At 52.5% G+C, this 21,972-nt stretch overlaps 1 protein-coding gene across 3 annotated transcripts in view; it reads left to right on the plus strand.

Moving 5' to 3' along the window:
* KIAA0556 (KIAA0556 ortholog) overlaps positions 1 to 21,972 on the plus strand; it is a 232,651-nt gene extending 210,679 nt beyond the window's left edge. For 2 of the 3 annotated variants that reach the window (XM_030925124.1, XM_030925125.1), the window contains 10 exons: positions 2,865 to 3,042; positions 7,780 to 7,945; positions 11,013 to 11,170; positions 13,156 to 13,220; positions 14,697 to 14,807; positions 16,548 to 16,687; positions 18,538 to 18,639; positions 19,215 to 19,375; positions 19,486 to 19,574; positions 20,178 to 21,972. In XM_030925124.1, the coding sequence (XP_030780984.1) occupies positions 2,865 to 3,042; positions 7,780 to 7,945; positions 11,013 to 11,170; positions 13,156 to 13,220; positions 14,697 to 14,807; positions 16,548 to 16,687; positions 18,538 to 18,639; positions 19,215 to 19,375; positions 19,486 to 19,574; positions 20,178 to 20,233 (1,226 nt within the window). In that variant the 3' untranslated portion in view covers positions 20,234 to 21,972. Of the gene's footprint in view, positions 1 to 2,864; positions 3,043 to 7,779; positions 7,946 to 11,012; positions 11,171 to 13,155; positions 13,221 to 14,696; positions 14,808 to 16,514; positions 16,688 to 18,537; positions 18,640 to 19,214; positions 19,376 to 19,485; positions 19,575 to 20,177 lie in introns of all 3 variants that reach the window. The other variant, XM_030925123.1, reaches the window with a different exon arrangement.

Genomic DNA, 21,972 nt, shown 5'->3' on the forward strand with positions numbered 1-21,972 from the left:
TGTAGTCTTTCTTTATTCATTATATTTATTGACAGTCTTTGCTAGAATGCAAGCTTCTTGAGTTCAGAGATTGTGCTCTGTTGTTCATTCCTGCAGCTCTTATGCCAAAAATAGGTTTTGGTACACAGTAGATGATCAATAAATATTCGTTTACCATTGACTGTGAATTTGGTAAAACCCAATAATTTTCATTTGTCTCATTTACTTGCAGATATCTACTGAACCCCTACTTTTTTTTTTTTTTTTTTTTTGAGACGGAGTTTCGCTCTGTCACCCAGGCTGGAGTGCAGTGGCCAGATCTCAGCTCACTGCAAGCTCCACCTCCTGGGTTTACACCATTCTCCCGCCTCAGCCTCCCGAGTAGCTGGGACTACAGGCACCCGCCACCACGCCCGGCTAGTTTTTGTATTTTTTTTTAGTAGAGACAGAGTTTCACCGTGTTAGCCAGGATGGTCTCGATCTCCTGACCTCGTGATCCACCCATCTCGGCCTCCCAAAGTGCTGGGATTACAGGCTTGAGCCACCGCGCCCGGCCGAACCCCTACTTTTTAATTAGTCATGTGTTTAAAATTTTTACTAAAAACATTCATTGAACGTCTACTAAGCACTGTTCTGGGCTCTGGGGATACAGCAGTGAACAAAACCAGCAGAGTCCTGGTCTCAGGGAGCTGCCATTTTAGTGGGGGAGACTGATAAAGACAATAAGCAAATCAATGTAGACTCAATTGTCAGGAAGCATTCAGTGCTATAAACAACAAGGTGAGCAGGGTAAGGATGTAGAGAGTGATGGGGTGAGCGGGGCTGTTTGAGCTCTGGTTATTAGGGAAGGCCTCTCAGGAAATGACATTGGAACACTGACCCATGCTGAGAAGGAGTGTGTCAGCTAGCTTTTGCTGCCAAACAAGCCAATCCAAAATCCACTGGCTTAACACAACTACCATGAATTATATTCATGACTGACTCGTAATTCGGTGGCTTGGCTGGGCAGTTCTGGGTGAGCCGGCTTGGTTGACCTCTACTGGGCCTGCTCGAGTTCCTGATCAGCAGGGAGGTGGACCTGCAGCTGAATGACCTAGGACATCTTCACCACCGGTCTGGCAGTGGGGAGGCTGCTGGCCAGAGAGGCAACTGGGTTAGCTGGGCTGCCTCACATGGCAGTCTCAAGCCCCGAGTGCTTTACAGGCTCTGCTTGCATCACGTGGGCTTCTGTCCCATTGGTCAAAGCAAATCACATGACCCAGAGTTAGGAGCAGAGAAATAGACTACAACTCTGGATAGGATAAGGGGCAAAATCACATTGCAACGACAGAGACATGGGGTGGAAGGAGTCTGTAGCCACTTTGCACATGACTGATGCAGCAAGAAGCGCATGTGCACAGTGCTGTGCTGCCCACATGTTTTTTTCATCTGCCCGGAGATGCTCAGAGCTACCTTGGCACCACGAAGGAGGGAAAAGATTTGAGGGCTAAGTTACAAAAAGTATGTTGGGAGATGACGGGGCATGGGAGAGAAAACCAAGCTCCAGGGAGGTCAGGTGACCCAGCCCCTCTTCATGGCCACAAAGAAGTCCTTTCACCTCTCTGGGCTTCCAGTTCCTCATTTGAGCTGCAAGGGGGTGGTGCCAGATGACACCCCGCCTCCTTCTGCCCGCTCTGTGGTGCTGGCATTCTGTGAACGCTGTGAAGAGTGAGAGTCTTATACTTAGCTACCCAAAAGGGTGCTAAAATAAGCGGCAAATTCTCTAAGGGCAGAAGGGTTTATTGTGCTTGGTCTTGCTCTAATGAGAGACCGTTAAGGAAAGAGACGTTCCAGCCAATTATCTGACAGGGTTTGATCAAGAGATTCATTCCATTTGAGCTTCCTGGGCAAATGAATGACACCTGGGCTGTTTTGCCCCAGGGCCACAGAAGGTCACTTCTAAAGGGTCTCTGATGGAGAAAGGGTGGGAGCAGAGGCAAAAAGATGGCAGTATCACCCTAGGTCACTTCCTTTACTCTGAGCCCACGTGAATCCTTGTGATAGCAACCAATTTGCATAAAATGTCAGTTTCCAGTGCCAGGGCTTACTGATGTAAGTCTCCATGTAGTTGCTGGTTTAATCATTCCATCTGTACTGAGCTCCTACTGTGTGCCAGGCACTGTGCCAGGCTCGGTTCACAATGGTTTAGAGAAACAGACGGGGTTTCTCCCTCAAGGAGTTAGGCATCTGGTGGGGCAAGTGGATATTTACCAAATGATCATGAGAGTACAGCGGTGACCAGGGCTTGGAAAGGGAAGTGTACATTGGCATGGCAGGTTATCAGTGGAGGTTTGACCTGGTCAAAGAAGTAAAGAGGGCTTCTCTGAGGAAGGGAGCTGGGATCTAAAGGGTGAGCACAGGTCAACCAGACCATGTGAATTCTAGAGAGGGGTGACAGCACATGCTGTGGTTGGAGAGAGAGGAATATAAATACGGGAGACTGAAGAGAGTCTGGGTGGGGCCCAGGGTCCCTGGTGCACAGTGAGGCCAGAGAAGTAGCTAGAAGTCTGATGGGGAATGTGTTGTTGGCCAGAAAGCGTGGGAAGCCACCATGGACGTTCAGTGTGGGGTAGGACAGCACAATCTGGTAGGCGGAGGAAGGACCCAGGGCTGTGTGCATGTTTAATTCTCGTCCATGCAGCCTACCATTGTTTCCTGAGCACTGACAGTGGCCTGGGCCCAAGGCCACCTAGAGGAAAGGCACAGAGCCCTCCCACAAGGCACTCTGGGTCTGGGCTGAAGTTGCTAGAATATAGAGGCCGAATAGCATTCCTCTGCCCGTCTTCATTTTAGATGCCTCCTCCAGAGCCTCTGGTGCTGATGGACCACTTCTCTTCCTGTTGCAGGCCTTCAGCTGAATTTCACTGCCTCCTGGGGAGACTTGCACTACCTAGGGCTCACTGGCCTGGAAGTAGTGGGCAAGGACGGCCAGGCGCTGCCCATCCACCTACACCAGATCTCCGCCTCCCCCAGAGACTTAAATGAGCTCCCCGAGTACTCTGACGACTCCCGGACCCTGGACAAGTAAGTCTTATCAGAAGCTTTATTTTCATGAACAGGGTTTTGGGGAAACTGTTCTACCTCTGAGACCTCAGATTCGGTCATCAAATAGAATCGCATATGTTCCTCCCCCAGCCACCCTGTGAGGTCATGTGGTCAAAGGAAACCGAGGCTCAGGAAAGCGAGGTGGGAGGTGATTCTCCAGGGCCACACAGCTGGAAGCGTCAGGCGGGATTTGAAAGCAGGTTGCCATGCTTCCAGACACAGCCGTGGTCTGCGTTTTCTTCTTCGTGCTTAGCAGAGCGTCTCGCACACAGTAGCTGTCTGTAAACCTTTGCAGTGGACGGTTCAGAGTTTACACATGAATGACCCAGGCCTCCCGGGGGCTGAAAGCTCCCTCTCCCCTCCTTGAGGTTGGAGGTGATGACTCAGGAAGCCTCCACAGGCGGTGATGGCTGCACTTTCCCCTGCACTTGTCAGATTTCATAAGCCAAGGTTGGGTCAAGTCAGTAAGCGGGGAAGCCTCAGATACAGCATCGATCCGCATGGACCTGCAACCCACAGACCGGCACTTGGCTCCCCTGCTCTGCACAGCCAGAGGCCCTGGTCACTGCTTGGAGGTGTGAACTAGGGGAGTCAGGGGGATGGGAGTTCCAATCCTGCCTCTGCCGCATGCCAACTATTAGGTAACTTTCTTAACCTCTCCAGTAATAACAGCAATGGTTATAGTAATAACCGATCACGTAACTGCCAGTTTTTTAAGCAGTTATTAAATGCCAGGCACTGGGCTATGTGAAGCAGGTAACAGATGTTCATTCATTGAAGCCTCAAACAGCCCTTTGAGGAAGGGACCATTATGAGCCCTACTATGCTGATGCAGAGACTGAAATACGCAGAGGCCACCCAGACTAGTGCAGTGGCAGAGTCATGATTGGAACGCAGGCCTGTGGGATACCCGCCATCCACTCACTTAACCACTAAGTTATACTGTCTCCCCTGCCTTGCTTTCCTTATCAGTAGAATGGGGACAGTCATTCCCATGGCATGTCACATTGCAGCCACATCCCTTGGCCTGGTGCTGAGCTCATGCAGAGTCGGTGGCAGGCTTCTCCCTGCTTTTCTATAAGGTGGCCCTGAACCGTGGCCTCACCCGCTGCTACCATTAACTGCTCATGGGCCCCTCTGACCACCCCCGCATCCTGGCAAGTCACTCTCCTGAGTATTTAGGCTTGGTGCCTGGAGACCTGGCTCCCAGTCAGCTGGAAAAGTGATCAACGCACAGTGCGGCTTGTGGATCCTTCCCACCCACTCACCACCCTCCTGCTAGATTATCTGTCGGCAAATCCCAGGCCTGATAGAATTTCCTCTTTAGGTATTTCAGTGTATACCTCTAAACAATAAGGGATTTAAGAGAAAACATAATCCTGGAACCATTGTTTTACTTGAAAAAGTTGCCTGTGGGCGATGGCTCATGCCCGTAATCCCAGCACTTTGGGAGGCCAAGGCAGAAGGATCACCTGAGCCCAGGAATTCAAGACCAGCCTGGGCAACATAGTGAGATTATATCTCTACAAAAGAAAAAAAATATTAGCCAGACATTGTGGTACATGTCTGTTGTCCCAGCTACTTGGGAGGCTGAGGTAGGAGGATCACTTGGGTCCAGGAATTCAAGACCAGCCTGGGCAATATAGTGACACTGTATCTCTACAAAACAAAAACAAAAACAAAAACAAAAAAACATAGTCAGGCACTGTGGCATGTGCCTGTAGTCCCAGCTACTTGGGAGGCTGAGGTAGAAGGATTGCTTGAGCCCAGGAATTCAAGACCAGCCTGGGCAACATAGTGAGATTGTGTCTCTACAAAAAAAAAAAAAAAAAAAAAACCAGGCATTGTGGCATGTGCTTATAGTACCAGCTACTCAGAAGCTGAGGTGGGAGGATCGCTTGAGCCCAGGAGTTCAAAGCTGCAGTGAGTCATGATTATGCCACTGCATTCCAGCCTGGGCAACACAGTGGGACCCTGTCTCAACCAAAAAAAAGAAAAAGAAAAGAAAAAGAAGAAAAAAATAATAACGATTTCTTAAATTACCAGATATCTTGCAGATTCATGGTCCCCCCACCCACCCTTTTTTAACAGTTTGCTCATTTAATTTGAGATCCAGATAAGGTCTGTGTGTTATGATTGGTTACTATGTCTCTTAAGCCTCTCTAGGTTCTCTGTCCCCCTTTTTCCATTTTTTTCTTGAAAAATTATCTATTGAAGAAACCAGGTGGACCTGAATTTTACTGGCTGCGTCTCTATGGTATTGTTTAGTCAGCTCCTCGCTCCCCTGTATTTCTAGTACATTGTTAATTAGATCTAGAGGCCTGATCAGATTGAGGTTTGACCACGAGGGCAAGACAGCCACATAGATGTCAGCGTGTGGCCCTGGGGACATATATAATAGAATATCTGGTTGTCAGGCTCTTTGTGATGTTGGAAGCCAGTCATGCTGGCGAAGCCCCTTAATTCATCAGGAGTTGCAAAATGCTGGTATTTTACGCCTGCTATTCTTTTTTAAATTTATTTGCTGAAATAACTGCAATAAAGAGAGAATTTCCCTCAATTATTTGGCTACTCTGTAGTGCAATTCAGATGGGAAAGGCAGCCTAAGTGCTAGATTCTCTCCCCTCCTTTTCTTTTTGGCTTTCCAAATAACTGTTTCTCTAGCATCGTCTAAAACTTGTTTCCTTTTAAGGATTATTATAAACTCATGGATTTTAAACATACAGTACTGCATTTGAAGAGTCAATACTTTGCAGTTTTTATCCTGGTTGATGTTTAAATCATTCCCCCATGGATGCTGGGAAGTCCTGAGTCCTTTTAAAGCAGTCACTTTTCTTGCCTTCTGATGTGACAGATGCTTCAGGCTCATCTGGTATATTTCTTGTCCCCGACCTGGAATCAGCCATTTCTCCAAGAAGCCCTGGTTCCTTTTAGTGGGAAATGGTATTTAGAGACCATAATCTGGCCACTAGGGATGCTCAGTGCTACTCGGCCGGTTGCTGTTTCTAGGCTTTGTTATGGATAGAGCTAGGAATTCATTTAGATGTTCTTGTGAGTGTCTATAGAGTCTTCCTTTCACTGGCAGCTACAAATCCTCCAGCAGTTCCCTCTGCTCTCAGAATTGGGCAGGTTTGCTGTGGAGCAGCTCCATTTCTAGGACAGAAAGATAATTGCCTTTGGAAGGAAATAGAAGGTTCTCTAGTGGTCATCCTCAGTCAGCTTAGTTCCACAAACATTCCAGGGTGGAATTGCTGAATTTCCTCAGTTTTAAGATGCCAGCAATTGTCAGACACACCATCCATCAATTTAATAACAGCCTTTTAGAGAACAAAGAAACATTACCTCCTTGGGTAAACACTTCGATTATGAGATTTTTTTTTTTTTTCCAAATTCACAACTTGAAAATGTAAAAGGAAACAAAAAGTTTCTTTTCAAATCTAGGAAATGTGGCAGCAGGCCAAGTTTCTCCCAGTATAGCAGCTGCGAGGTACCAGAAATCCAGGGTGTGGAGTGGGGAAGGTTCTGGAAAATGGGAGGGAGAGGGAGGTTGCGCAAGAGGCCACCAGCTGGGCCCTTTTTTCCAGAACCAGGCTTCTGAATGGCAGTGCCAGACACATGGGCCAGAGCCATGAGGACGAGGGCCTGAGGCCTGAGCTGAGGCATGCTGGGCGGGCTGGGGAAGCAAGAGGCACGATTGTCCTTGGGACAAACACAGGCCAACTTGAGGATGAGCAGGATGTCCCAAGCAAGGGAACCAGAAACTGACCAGGACAGGAGTGCTATAGGGCTAAGGTGACAAGCTCAGTGTGCCAGCTGGGAAGAGCATGAGGGAGCATGAGGGGCTCCTTCCTACAGGTTAGAGGCTTCCTTGGAATATCCAGGCCATGCGGTCACAGAGCATGGTCCAGCCAGAGCAGCTCCCACAGTCACCTGCCCCTCCTTCTACTTGTTCCAAGCCAAGAGCTGCAGAGCTCACATGGTGCTTTTGTACCTCTCTCCCCCAGCGTGGGAAGGAAGGGCTACACTTCTTTCTAACTATGCTATAAGGCCAACACAGCAAATTTACAGAAAGTTTGGAAACTTGAGAAAAATACTCACCTCCATACCCTCTGACCCAATTATGTTTTTTACTTTTGCACACTCTCTGCTGGTCCTTGTCCTCATTTCTCAGCTATAAAATCAGTGTCCTGCCTCCTCCATATGACTGCAGTGTCCTCACAATGGCACCTTAACCCCTGTGAAATTTCCTTAACCATTTCCCGATTTTGAGATCTTTTAGGTTGTTACCCTTTTTTAAGCTAGTATAAATAACACTGTGATGAGCATCTTGGTTCAGATGGCCTTTCCCATATGATGAATATATTTTCCTTCTGGGGAAAAAAATCCCAGAAATGGGATCACTGGGCTAAAGGATTCTGAAAAATGACACATTTTCCCTTTTTTAAGAAAACCCTGATGATTGCTTTTCTGCACCTTTAACAGCATAACCTATTTTTTTTTTTTTTCCTTTTCAAAAATGTCTCATTTCGTAGATGAGAGACAACTTCTGACTGTTGTTCTCGTCAGTCACACCTTCCCTTAATGAGTCTGATGCAGCCAGGCTAGTGCCAGGCAGTGAACACGCAAGCACTGGGGGGTGAGGGGGTGGGGGCCCCACTGTGATGCCCCCTGTGCCCACTGAGCTGCCCCCCCACTGCTCCGTCCCCATTGCTGCAGGTTAATTGATGGCACCAACATCACCATGGAGGATGAGCATATGTGGCTGATCCCCTTCTCACCGGGGCTAGATCATGTGGTCACGATCCGCCTTGACAGGGCCGAAAGCATCGCAGGCCTGCGCTTCTGGAACTACAATAAATCTCCCGAGGACACCTATCGCGGGGTAAGCCGGGGAGCAGCGGCCGCGCTCAGTCCAGCATCAGGGAAGCAGCACCTTGACGAATGGCTGGCGTGGCAGCCAGAGAGGAGCATAAATCCTCCAGAACTTTCCAAACGGAGCTGGGGGCGTTATGTCCAGGGAGGGAGAGAGCTGCTGTTTTCTTCTGCAAATGGCAAATGCAGGCTAAAGAGCTCAGGGCATTTCCAGGGAACTGCACAGCGCTGTTTCTCCTGGTGCTGGGGGGTCCTAGGCAGGTCCAGCCCTCAGCTTGCCATGGTCAGTTTTGGCCCTCATGTCCATTGAGTGCCCGGGTGGCCAGGTCTCTGCTGAGGGCTTCATGGGCATTTATCATTTCACTGGATTCTCATCCCAGCCAATGGGAGGCAGGTGCGATTACCCCCATTTCTCAGGGTCTGAAACTGAGGTCCAGGAAGGTTCACTCGCCCATCCAAGGCCACACAGCTGGAGTCTCCACCTTGGCCAGCCAGACCTGGAGCCCACACTGTGATTTCCATGTGATGTTTTGCTGAGTGAGAAGCAGCCCTCAGTCTTGGTGGGATTGAAGAGAGCCTCGGAAGAGCCCTTTTCTCGGGCTTCTGGCCTCAGGTGACTGAATGGGTGCCCTCCAGTCACGTAAAAGTGATGATGAGGCCACCAAAAGGTAACAATTCAGCTGGAGGGCCTGAGTCTGAGTCTCAGCTTGGACCCTACCAGCTGCATCACCTTTGACACGTGGCCTGCCTTCCCTGGGCTTGTCTCCTCATCTATAAAATGAAGAGGGAATAACGCCTGCCACGGCAGATTGGCATCACCGTTGCCAGGTAACAGTTGACAATGCCAGGATTCAGCCTCATGTAATCCCCAGAGCTGGGCTCCCCACCATGTACCCACCACATAATTTATTCTAGGGCCTTAGGAATTGTATCACAGACCAGGTGTAGAGGCTCACGCCTGTAATCCCAGTACTTTGGGAGGCTGAAGCTGGAGGGTGGCTTGAGCCCAGGAGTTCTAGACCAGCCTGGGCAACACAGAGAGACCCCCATCTCTACTAAAAAATTAGGCAGGCTTGGTGGCACACACCTGTAGTCCCAGCCATTTAGGAGGCTAAAGCAGGAGGATCTCTTGAGCCCAGGTCGAGGCTGCAGTAAGCTATGATCTCACCATTGCACTCTAGCCCGGGTGACAGAGCAAGATACCATCTCAAAGAAAGAAACATGAAAAAAAGAATTGTGTCACATCTTACAGCAGGATCGGCAGCCCCTGGCCTTCCCCGTGTGGCAGGAGCTGAGCCAGCCTGCTCCTCTGAGCAGGCCAGTCACGGACCCTCCCAACGCCGCTCTGTGTCTCTGTGAGCACTCCCCTAGTTTGACACATTGAAGGAGTCTGATATATTGACACTAAAAAACAGCCTTTTGAGGCAGAAGTTGCCTCAAGTTGTGCCTTTGGGCCTTAAAATTCCCTTGAGCAAATCACAGTCTGTCTGGTAGAGCTTCTGTGACCTGAATTCACCATCTGGGGATATTGGGCTGAGTTCCCATCTCACGGGTCTGGGCCCCACCAGCCAGACAAGGGCTACAGTGGGATAAGGTGGAGGCAGGGAATGGGCACATGGCCTGAGATGGGAGACCCCCACTGTAGTGAAATGGATGCTGTGACTCAGATCCCACACCCCAAAGGCCTTCCCGAGCACCAGCGGTCCCTGGCATGTGGTTGGAAGCCAGGGCCTTGCACTCCTGGAGTTGGGGCTTCAAATCCCTTCAGTGGCCCTCGGGCAAATCGCTTAGCCCCTGTGAACTTTAGCTTCCTTCGCCATTAGATGGGGATGGTGATAGAGGTCACCTCCAAGGGAATGAGCAGATGACAGGTGACCACCTCTGCCCAAGGAAATCAGGGATGCTTCCTGGAGGAGGTTTTGGCCCTGGAGGATGGACAGGGGCTTCCTGGGCCTCTGCTTTGCCATCACTGGATCCACTCTTGGGTGACTCTGTCCAGGACACACTCCTGCAGCTCCAGGCTTACATCCTGCTAGCTCCAAGCCCAGCAAAAGAGAGAGCTCCCCTTTCCAGACAAGCCAGCAAAACTCCAGGAGTCATGCTGATGGGCCCGGCCGGTGTCTCAAATTCAGCTCGGGGGACCCAGGTAGGAATTCCCCTCAAGGAAAGCAGATGGAGAGATTGAGGACAGGGACCAGGTTCGAGTGACAGCCACGCCCGAAGCCAGGTAGCACCACCCTTCAGGTTTACTTATCCTGTGAGTAACTGACATAGAGGGGCTCCCAAAATGCTGAAGGAACGAGGGGCCCCAGGGGCACGTGAGAGCCAGGCCAGGGACCCTTCCTTCCTTCCTTTCTGTAGGAGGAGCTCCTCTGCCTCTCCCTGAGGAAAAGCCACCAGTTGAACCAGCAGCTGCACCCATGTTGCTGACCACGAAAGTGGGCTAAGGTGTGGAGGAGAATCAGGCTCCAAAATCTGAAATCAGGGAGGGGGTGCTGGCTGTCGCCCCTCCCTGCCCATAGCATAGGTGGTGGCTGGGCCACCTCAGACTCTGCCATTAGGACTTTGAGATTGACCAGTAGAACCTGGTTTTCTGGCTGGAGAACTCTGGCTAGAACAGGGAGAGATGTTGGCTCAAATCCAAGTGAATCCAACAAGCTCTTAGAAGGCACCTGCTGTGTTCCAGGCCCCGAGGCAGACAGAGAGGTGGTCCAGCCAGACCCTCTGCCATAAGAAACACCCAGAAGCCAATGGGGATGCTGCTAGGCATTCAGGCCCAAAAAGGATGAGCTCAGTGCCATGAAAAGAAAGCTCAGGAAGAAGTCTGTCCTGTCCTGAGGGAGAGCTCCCAGAGGGGTATTGATGTGTGAGCCAGGGGTTGAAAAAGGAGCAATAGAGGCTAACATTCACAAAGTCACATGCCTCCCCTGAAAGCTGTGGACCAGAGAATGTGTGCACGTGTCCACTGCAGCAGGGGGCTCGCCTGTCTTGTCCTCTGCTACCTGCCCAGCGCCCACACAGCACCTGGTATGGGAAATGGACCTCCCTTCAGTCATGTTACTTCTTTTGTTTGCCAGGCCAAGATTGTCCACGTCTCCCTGGACGGCCTGTGCGTCTCCCCGCCAGAGGGCTTTCTCATCCGGAAGGGGCCAGGAAACTGCCACTTTGATTTTGCTCAAGAAATCCTCTTCGTGGACTACCTACGGGCTCGGCTGCTGCCCCAGCCGGCCAGGAGGTGAGGGGAACGTGGGCGCCATGCACAGCCCCTCCCGGCCCCTGGGCCCGCTTGCTTTGCAAGTTGCTCTGATGTACATACTGAAAGGGTTTTGAAACGGCGATCAAACGCATGGCTTTTCAACTTAGTCATTTTCTAAAGCTCAGCCAAGCCTCACCGGAAGCCTGTAGAATGGACTTGCCTTGTCTGGGGACATTTGGGTTTTTCACAGTCTGGAATGCTGAAGATTTTAAATGCTTCGTTGCGTTTCCTGCTGGGAAAAGAGGCTACAGCCCGCCTCCATTCCAGAAATGCCTGCTGGCCAGGTCGGTGAAGGGCCTTCCTTCTCCCGTTTCTGTGTTCCTGATTTAGAAAGATTCAAGGAGAAAAATAGAGCTTAATATTTCATGGATTCACTGGGATTTCTTGGCCCCAGTCTCAGCCGCATTAAGTTCATAACGATTTGTAAATGCCACGTTAAGTTTACTCATTTAAACCCCCTGATGTCCAAACGCCAGAGGCCAAGCTCTAGAAACAAAATGAGTTTCTCTTTTTTTTTTTTTTTCTATTTTTTTTTTTATTATACTTTAAGTTCTAGGGTACATGTGCATAACGTGCAGGTTTGTTACATATGTATACTTATGCCATGTTGGTGTGCTGCACCCATCAACTCGTCAGCACCCATCAATTCATCATTTATATCATGTATAACTCCCCAATGCAATCCCTCCCTCCTCCCCCCTCCCCCCTCCCCATGATAGGCCCCAGTGCGTGATGTTCCCCTTCCCGAGTCCAAGTGATCTCATTGTTCAGTTCCCACCTATGAGTGAGAACATGCGGTGTTTGGTTTTCTGTTCTTGTGATAGTTTGCTAAGAATGATGGTTTCCAGCTGCATCCATGTCCCTACAAAGGACGCAAACTCATCCTTTTTTATGGCTGCATAGTATTCCATGGTGTATATGTGCCACATTTTCTCTGCACTGTAGTGGGGTTGGCTGGCTGGGCTGGTCACTGGGAAGTCACTTAATTGTAACATTGCCCTTGAAATGGAAGAGAACCAGGCTCGGGCTGGAGGGCACTGACAGTGGACCAGGGAGAGGGGCCCCGTGGGGAGGACCGTGGAGGAAAGAATCCTTCCTAAGGGCTGGCTGCGTGAACACTTTGATGTGTCCTTTGGGAAATCCTTCCAGCCACCCTTTGACCTAGCCAGTATGATGCCCATTTTACAGATGTGGGAACTGAGGCCCTGCCTGGTGGAGCCAGGTGCTGAAGATCATGAAGCCAAAGCCGTCAGGGCTCTGCCCGCCTTCCAGCCTCCTCTCGCTTCCCTCTCCCCATCCTGCCCCAGACTCCAGCCCTCTGGCTGCTTTCTGGGGCAAACACCAGCAGCCCAGTGTCTTCCCACCTCGAGCCTTTGCTCTGCTGCCCCTCTGCGTGGAAGGCTTAACTCTGACACTTCCCAAGGCTGCCTCCTCCTGGAGGCCTTCCCAGAGCACTCCCTGAGGCAGCCTGCCCCACTCAGGCCCTCCGCCCTGTCACCCTGTCCTGGCTCTCAGCACAGCGTGGACCCTCCTTGTGTTTAAAGACATAGAGGGGGTTGGTTAAGAAAGGGGGCAGTGGTACCAGACAACCTCGCGTCCCATCCTGGTTCTGCCACTACCAGCTGCATGGCCTTGAGCAAGTGACCTCACTTCTCTGTGTTCTGGTTTCCTCATCCACATCCCAAGCATCTAAAAATACCCACCTCCTAGGGTTGTGTTGAGGAACAAAAGAGTCCATTTCAGGAAAGCCCTGAGCCCTGTGCCTCCCTGGCACAGTGTCCTGCCGGCATTGGCAATGACTGTCATCTAGAGCGGGAACTCCACGCAAGCAGGGGCCTCATCTGTCTTTTCCCTGCTGCGTCCTAGGGAACACTAAACTGCCACGTTTCCTCAAAGCCTGTTATTTCTGGTAATTCTGGGCCGTCGTGAGCTGCTTCATGGTGCTGTTTTTTATGCTTTTTCAGGCTGGACATGAAAAGCCTGGAGTGTGCGAGCATGGACTACGAGGCGCCACTGATGCCCTGTGGCTGTATCCTTCTCCTCCCGCCCCACCAGCACATTCTGGGCCCCGAGGCAGTGCCTGGGCCACAACTGCCCAGTCGGGGTTTCAGGTGGCCACATTTGAGGCAGCTGGAACTCCATGCAGGGAAACCAAGGCAGAGGATGGGAGGCCTCCTACATCCTCAGGGCCACTGGGAGCTGCTGGGACTGGGGCAGCCGGTCTAGTTCCAGATCCCACTCCTGGCAGCTGAGGCTGGAGGGGGCAGCACCCAGGACTCCAGCTGGGAGGGGCTAGAGAAGCTGACACCGACCCCAGCGGCTAGAGTAGGGAGGGGAGTGTCCTGGAACCAGCCAGGGAGGAGGTGAAGATAGAAATAGCTTGGCAATCCAGGCACAATGGCTCACACCCACAATCCCAACGCTTTAGGAGACCAAGGAGGTTGGATTGCTTGAGGCCAGGAGTTTGAGACTAGCCTGGGCAACATAGTGAGACCCCATATCTTAAAAAAATAAAATAAAATAAATTAGCTGGTGGCACATGCCCATAGTCCAAGCTACTTGGAGGCTGAGGTGGGAGGAACCCTTGAGCCCAGGAGTTTGAGGCTACAGTGAGCTCTGATTGCACCAGTGTACTTTAGCCCAGGCAGCAGAGCCCAGCACTCTGGTACTACTATCATCCCCATTTCACAGCTAGGAAAACTGAGGCACAGAGAGGCTCAGTAATTTGCCCAAGGCTACACAGGTGAGAAAGGGTAGGACCTGGGGGAGGTGAACCCAGGCAGCCTGGTTCTAAGGCCTACTCTCTAGCTGGCCAGTTCTGGAAGCACTGTCTCCAGCTATGTCATCATCTGGGAGTCGCCCAGCCCCTTTTCAGGCCTCCCACCCGGCCTGCTCCTGGGAATGCAGGGAGAGAGCAGGGCACGGGGCTGAACTGAGGAAGGGCTTGATGCCCAGCTCTGCACGTGGGACTTCAGCAGCAATGGTGGTCTCCCTGCCCCGGACTATGGTCCCTGGTGCTATGAGGTTTATGTGTCCCCTTCTTAGCCTCCTGTCTACTTGAAAGGGATGGAGGAGGGAGCAGGTACTCTGTTCTTGTCATTTCACAACCAGAGAAACTGGAGCGTTTCGTTCAGTACCATACAATGAGTTTGTAGCACAGATGTTTCCCCATCCCGCCTGCTCCCTGGAGAGCACCCTCTCCTCCCGTCCTGTCTCCTGGGGCCTAGAGGAAGGCTTTGCATTCGTAGCACATGCACATGTGCTCACACGCATGCATACACATGCACACACACACACACTCACATGCACACACATGCAGTTTAAGAAAATGTGATGCCACCTGTATTTTGATAGGCTCTAGTCTCAATAAGAGAAAAATATTTTTCTCTCATTCATCAATATAAACCCAAAATAATTTCTCTTAGTTTACCATTGTTTTACTGTATTCTGCAAAAAAAAAAAAATAATAATAATCAGCCTTCTTTTCCTTAATAAAGTGTCCCAGTCATTTTCCAGTTTCAGCTTCTCACCAGCTGGGGCGACCCGTATTATATCGGCCTCACTGGCCTGGAGCTGTATGATGAGCGGGGAGAAAAAATCCCCTTGTCGGAAAACAGTATCCTTTCTAGGACAGGAGCTGGCTCCACCCAGATTGAAGGGAGCATGGGGGGGGTCGGAAACGGGGCAGAAGCCTCGCGTGCAGAGGGAAATGGCCCTCTAGGAACCAGAGCCCAGGGGGCTTTGCTTATAGTCAGATGCTGACCCTTAGGCATGTGCAGCAGAGAGCAGCTCCCAGCCCTGCCTGCTAAGACATCAGGAGCAGGAATTCTACAAGCCAGAGTCCTGTGGTCCAAAGAATTAAGAGAGGCTGCCAACTATAGCCTTCTCTTCTTGGAGAACCACAGATATTTTGGAGTTCCAAAGGCTCTGACAAGCTCTGCAGGGAGAAGCCTATTGCACTGTGTTCAACTCAGTGTGTCCCGAATTTCTTAAGCTTGGAACCCTCTGCCCATGGTATGCCCACACCAGAATTTGCAAACTGTTAGCCCAGTGCATTTTGAAATGAGTTGCTAATATTTTTAGAAATCAGGAGGTCTCACATGAAAACCCTGATCTCCAGTTTCCCCTGAGAAATTGGCAACATAGGCCCTTGATTATGTGTAGTGACAATGGCTGGGCCTGGTTACCCGTTGCCATTGCTCCCCAAGCATATCCTTCTGGTCTACCTTAGCCCCCACTCCTCCCATTGTTATCTACCAGGCCCTGAAACATGCTGCTAATATTTACTGAGGGCTCACTCTGTGCTACCTCATCTGCTCTCACAAGAATCTTGTGAGTTGATGGCTGCTGTTATCCCCGTTTTACAGATGAGGAGCCTGAGACACAGAGAGGTTGAGTAACTTGCCTAATGTCACACAGCCAGTGAGTCTGTGTCCAGACACTGGCTCTTGACCAAGCACTAAGCTATCCTGCCTCTTTCATGTAACCTGCCCGGCCCCCTCGGATCTTGAATCTTTGATCGCTGGCCCACCACAGTTAGGGAAATACCAGGGCAGGTCGAACCCTAAAGCCTGCCTTGCGTCTGTCTGGGGTCCCTGGCCTCCAGTTGGATCCCTTTCTGCCTGCCCTGGGTGCCACCACCCTCCTCAGCTGGGATGAATCATTGTTGATTTTTGTATCATTATTAGTGATTTCTTGAAGCTAGAAAGTTTCATTGATTTTACCAAAGGGCTCTCATCTGGCACGCTCTGAGATCCTCACATCCGCTCTGGGAGCTGGAGGGTTTCGTAGCCATTTTACAGATGAGAACACAGGTCCAGGGTTGACATGTGACTTGCCCAAGCTCTCATAGGTCATCATGGCAAAGGCAGAGCTAGAAGCTGGGTTCTGCAGATCACGTTAGCTGGGTCCAGCTGCCCCAGCTCCTTCCACACTGGCCAGGAAGAAAGGCTCAGCACAATCCTTACATGCCAGGGCAGAATCCAGCCACCACCCCATTCCCTTCCAAAACAAAACCTCCGCAGAGCTTGCCCTCCACCCTCCCAAGCAGCAGCAACGTTTTATGTCCCCAGCTCCAGCAGTTCCCTGCAAGGCCTCTTCTTCAGCCAGCCTTCTGGGTGGTTTCCTTCTCTCTTTACTTGAAACTGTCCACCTCTCCACACACACACCTGCTCCCCTGGGGCCTGGCACTCCCCGTTTCCCCAGGACACGTCCAATTCAGCTGTCACTGCTGCGGCTGCCCAGAGCATCAGCCCTGCCAGCCCCAGAGTCCCTCGAGCCACGCTGTCAGCCTGAGGGCAGCTGGCAGCCCCTGAGCACACAGATTTGGGTTATGGCAACTTAGACGCCTCCTCAGATATTGCGGCCTTCCCTGACAGCGTGAACTCCCTGGAGGGCGTGGGTGGGGACGTCCGCACCCCAGACAAGCTCATCGACCAAGTGAACGACACCAGTGATGGCCGGCACATGTGGCTGGCTCCCATCCTGCCGGGCCTGGTGGGTTCCCAGCAGCAGCCACCGCAGCTCCTGGCCCTCAGGCGGGCAGGGGGACTTTCTTTCCCTGGTCTCAGTGACACGTCTTTCTTCCAGGTCAAGTTAATCTCAAGCCAAGATGCTTGGGAGCTATCAGAAAGGTTTAGGTCTTTGCTACCTTGCCTGATGGGGTCAGCTCTTCCAGGCCAGCAATTCTTTCTCTTTTATAAGGGGACACCAGGGGTGAAAGGGGCCCCATGGGAATCTGAAGCCAGGAACCCCAGCACAGCAGCCTGAGGGCTTGGTCATTCTTGGTCCCTGCAGGCAGCCTTCTCTGGTTCTCTGCTCTGCCTGGCTTTGCAGCCGCTGTGTCCTCTTCCTCCCCACCCAGCCCTCTGCACACTCACAGTTTCTGCCCCTTCCTACATCACCGGGTAGATGACCCCAGCATGGCCGCCCTGCCCTCCTTCTGGCCCCAAATTGGCCTGGTCAGCTTTTCCGGCCAACTGACTCAGTTTCCCAGATCTCAAACCTTGCACTGAGTCCTGCTTAGCTTTTAGCTCTGAGGCCTCATGGTGAGCTAACGTGGTTGGTTGTGGTGGAGAGGAAGGGGAGAAGCCACAGGGCATGGACGGGGTGGTCAGCCCCCTCCAGCCTCTCAGCCCGGGGCCAGATGCCTGGTAGGGATGCACAGTGGGTTCTTGACAGCCATATGACCAGGGATGTGTCCCTTGTCCATGCCATGGGACTGAGTGGGGGATCGGGAGCACCTTTTTCTCTCAAAACACAGGAAAGTACAGCGTCAGCAATCCTATGATGGAAGTTTTCCAAAGGCCACCCTAAAATTAGACGCCCCCATTGAGCGTCCATCAGCTTCCCCTGCCCCATTGGAGAGGGGGCAACACAGCTCTGTCCTCCCTGAGACCCGGGCCACCCACTGGCGGCCAGCGGGTATTTTCCGTTGTCTAGCACTGGAAGGCCTTTTGGGGTGAGGCAACTTCAGCTATTGCTCTCACGGCTGGACTCCAACATCTGTATCTGCTTGAGCCTCACAGGCAACTGACTTTGAGGACCCTCGCCCTGACCTTTATTGTTTCCACGGTCCAGCCAGGAGGCTGGCCCTCCCCGAGCAGCCCCACTCCCTCTTGGGACATTCTGAGGATAGTCACAGGCTGGGGACCGGGGCCCGGGGCAGGACTGAGCCTGCAGCCTATAGCCAGTGTGGGATGCTTATTTCTTGATTCTGTCTTGTAAGGGAGGGTCCCCCCGCTAATATCTGAGAGCCTTGGTTGGGGGTGGGGAGAGGGAGGGCTGTTCGAGGCTGCCCCGTCCCACTTTCCCCACTGGATTCTGCCCCGATCTAGACAGCCCTCCTTACTCCCCCAGCAGAGGTTCACAGACACGCACTAGACATTGCCCAGCAGCACCTTGGCGTTGCTTCTCAGTGATGGTTTGGGGAAAGGACAGACAGGGTCAGAAGCTGATCCCCATGGCTGGTGCTCAACCCGAGCTGGGGACTGTCCCTTTAGCTCACGGGGCTCTAGACTATTTCTGGGCCTGACCTGAGGGGACGTAGGGGATGGCCAAGGATGTTCCCAATTCTCCACTGGCATTTAAATGAGGGCCCCGCCAGGCCCAAGCACACAGGCCCTCCAAGAGCCAGCTCAGCGGTTTGTTGCAAACGCAGCCACACGTGACCTGACTCAAGATGGGCTTCAAGGAGATGAAAGGGGGCGGAACTCCAGACTGGCCCACGTGGCAGGCGCTGCCTTGGGCACCACCACTCACCCCCAGCCCACGCCTGGCGCCCCCAGCCCAGCCAAGTGCCTCTGTTTCCAAACATGCCTGTTTTAATTAGTTCTGCTCTCTGACAGGTGAACCGGGTTTATGTGATTTTCGATCTGCCTACCACCGTGTCAATGATCAAACTGTGGAATTATGCGAAAACACCCCATCGAGGGGTGAAGGAGTTTGGCGTAAGTACTTATTAGCTGGGTTTTTTGAGATAATTATGCTCGTTGGTAATTAGGCCGCCGGCAATTATCATTTGTCGCAGTTTGATTTACTTCTCTCTGTTGCAACCCTCAACACAAATGCCTGGTCCTCAGATGCAGGCGAATTTACCACCCAACCATGAATTCAGAACCTCCTGGCAGTGATTTCAGTGTCACCCTGAACAAATAGAAAGTGGGTTTTCTTTCATTTTTTCCTCTAGAATCCCACTGGTTTGGGGCGGTGACCCTGGGATGGGGAGGACAGGGACCCTGGAGACCAGAGACCTGTGTTTGCGTCCAGCTCTGCTGCTTGTGCTAATGGTATTAAAGCCCCTCAGGCCTCAATTTTCTCATCTGCAATGTGGGCTGATGGCTCCTGTCTTTCCCAACGGTTGTGAAGATCTGAAATCACAAGGCAGACACAGCACATAGCAGGCACTTGTTCCTGGCAGCCCCATCTTCCCAAGGAGAAAGGCTCAGAGCAGTAATGCGCTTTGCCCAAGGTCAACGTGGGAGGGAGGAGGGGCACCCATGAGCTCCGCCCCATGTCCCTGCAGCTCCTGGTGGATGACCTGCTCGTGTACAACGGGATCCTGGCCATGGTGAGCCACCTGGTGGGGGGCATCCTGCCCACGTGTGAGCCCACTGTGCCCTGCCACACCATCCTCTTCACCGAGGACAGGGACATCCGCCACCAGGAAAAACATACCACCATCAGGTATGGCCCCAGCCGGCCCCGTGGCCTCCCCACCGGCCCTAACGAGGATGGATGGCTGGGACACACGGCCAGGAGCCTGATCGAATCGTGTGTTTCCTTCCTCCCCACAGTAATCAGGCCGAGGATCAGGATGTCCAGATGATGAATGAAAACCAAATCATGACCAACGCGAAACGGAAGCAGAGCATTGTTGACCCAGGTCAGTGGCGTCTCTCTGCCCAGAGCATCACGCCTCGAGAGCTCGGTCTGAATACAGAAGGAACTGGTGGCCTTGCAGCCCCGCCCTCACCCCTGCCTGTCCCGACACCCCTCTCCTCTGCCCAGGAGCCTGCCCAAGGCCTGGGGAGGGACCAAAGGGGTCGGAACCAGGGGAGCAACATGCTTCCGGCTTCTTGCAGGCACCTGTAACAAGTGGAGCTTCCTGAATCCAAGTGTCATGGGCACAGAGTGGGGAAGCAGTCAGGGGCAGAGCACCGTGTTAAAGGGGTTTGCACTGGGCCATGGGAAACCAATAGAGGATGCCCAAGGCGAGGGCTTCCTGGAAGAGGTGATGTTTGAGCTGGATCCTAAAGGATGTGAGGAGTGTGCCAGGCAGCCTGGGCAAAGGCTGAGAGGGGTGTTATAGCAAAGCCTGCTCCAGGCAGAGGGAAGAGGCCAGCATGCCAGACACCCCAAGAGCAGGGACTTTTCGAAGGGCCTTGAATGGCAATAATCCAGGCTGCTGGATTTCACTGGGGAGTGTGGGGCACCTTCAGGGTTTGAGACTTAGTAACTCTGGTCCCTCTGTGCCCTGTCATGACAGCCTTACGTCCCAAAACCTGCATCAGCGAGAAGGAGATGAGACGACGGCGCTGCTGACGGGTGAAGAAGGGAGAGCTGGTCCTCCCACTGCACTGGGCCCTGTCACCAGCCCCACTTAGCACCCGTGTCCCTCACCCTCAGTCCCAGGAGCTGGAAGTGAACCACAGTGTTGAGGGGAGCCCGCTGGGGAGAGGGGACTCGGGAGGACAGCCCTGGATGCTACTGGAGTGACAGATGGCTATGGCTGCAGGGCACGGCAATCCTCTGTAGTTCCAGGTTGGCTGCAGGGAGCCCAGGACACCTGCTTTCATGCCTCTGCTGTGAGACCCAGCAAAGCAGAGCCCATGACCACTTGGGCCTGGGCTGACCCTGACTCGGAGCAGGACAATGACAGGGTGGGGAGGCCTCCCATCCAGCCTCAGAGGGCCCAGAGAATGGCTGAGCAGGACAGTGGGAGACCAGACCCCACCCCACAATTCCAGCAGGCAGGGCCACCCAGGGGGACTCTGCCTTCAGAAACCTGAGCTTCAGCGGCCAACACCCCCATTCTCCTGCATCCCTGTCTCATTTTGGGGCTGGTGGAGCTGGCTGAGAGGCTGGGGTAGTTTCCTGGTTACATGGGTCCACAAGACCCTCTCTTATCCCAGTATAGGGGCCTCTCTCCTCTCATTGGGCCTGATAAGAAACTGGCCAAGGCTGTGCATCCTGCAGAGGGAAGGAAGTCAGCTGGGCCACACGCCATCCACCCTGGCAAGAGCTGGGCCTGCTCTGGCAGGCCAGGGCATCCTCTCTGTGCTGCTGCCAGGCCAGGAAGGGTGGGTGGGCGGCCAGCAGGCTGGCAGCTCCAGACCCCAGAGGGCCAGAAGAACCCACCGCAATGCCCTCTGGATGCAGGTGTTGGGGGATGCCGAGGACGCTCTCCCCACCTCCTCCCACCCTTGAGCAGGCCCTCCCTGCACTCTCTGCCACATGTCCCTCCTGGTCTGATCGAGGCTGTGCTCACTGACGCGGCTGCTTTCTGTCTATGCCCCTGTGCCCTTGGAGGCAGGCAGTGAGGTGCCCCTTTCCCGGGCCCCCACCCTGTCTCCCTCTTCAGCCACTTCCCAGCGAGTTGGAAATGTGCCTTGCACCCCCAGCCAAGTGAAGCCCAGGACGCATCTATTTCCATCAATGTAACAAGCTCGGATCAGGGACCTAATTGGTTTCCCAGTGGTGGGTAATTTCTCGTTCCAAATATTAATCCGTTGTTTTTCTGGCGCCCAGCCCAGCCCGCCGCAGTACTGTACTTGAGGTACGTTCCTATGCAACCGAGAGCCCCGGCAAATACTTCATGAGCTTAGCAGCCTGGGCTCGAGCAGCTATGCAAATGCGCTTTTCATCTGGAGCACGGGGCTGATGTGAAGATAAGAATTGTTTCTCCTGGAGAAAGATCCATCATTTCTCCAGCTTCCAAGCCCCCGGCACCTCTGCTCAACTCCCAGATGTGACGAGCACCTCCCGCCGGGGGAGTCAGGGGCCGATCAATCCAGCTATTGTACCCAAACCAGTGCCGCTGCATTAAAGGGAGCCCCGGCTGCTCCTTTCCCACTGAGATGTGGGCACAGGTCAGATTTGTCAGGGAGATGGCACTAACACGACTCAAGCTCACTCCCAGAACCTCAGCTGATGTTTATAATAATCATATGTACTGTGCAATTTAGGAGGGGGAAAAAAAAGCTGTACAGGCGTTAACTCTAAAATAAATTTCTATTTTTTTCCTCTTGCAAAATTAATAAAAGATGTTATTAAGAATATAA

This window comes from Rhinopithecus roxellana, chromosome 20, assembly GCF_007565055.1.
Source record: "Rhinopithecus roxellana isolate Shanxi Qingling chromosome 20, ASM756505v1, whole genome shotgun sequence".
Taxonomy (NCBI): Eukaryota; Metazoa; Chordata; class Mammalia; order Primates; family Cercopithecidae; genus Rhinopithecus; species Rhinopithecus roxellana.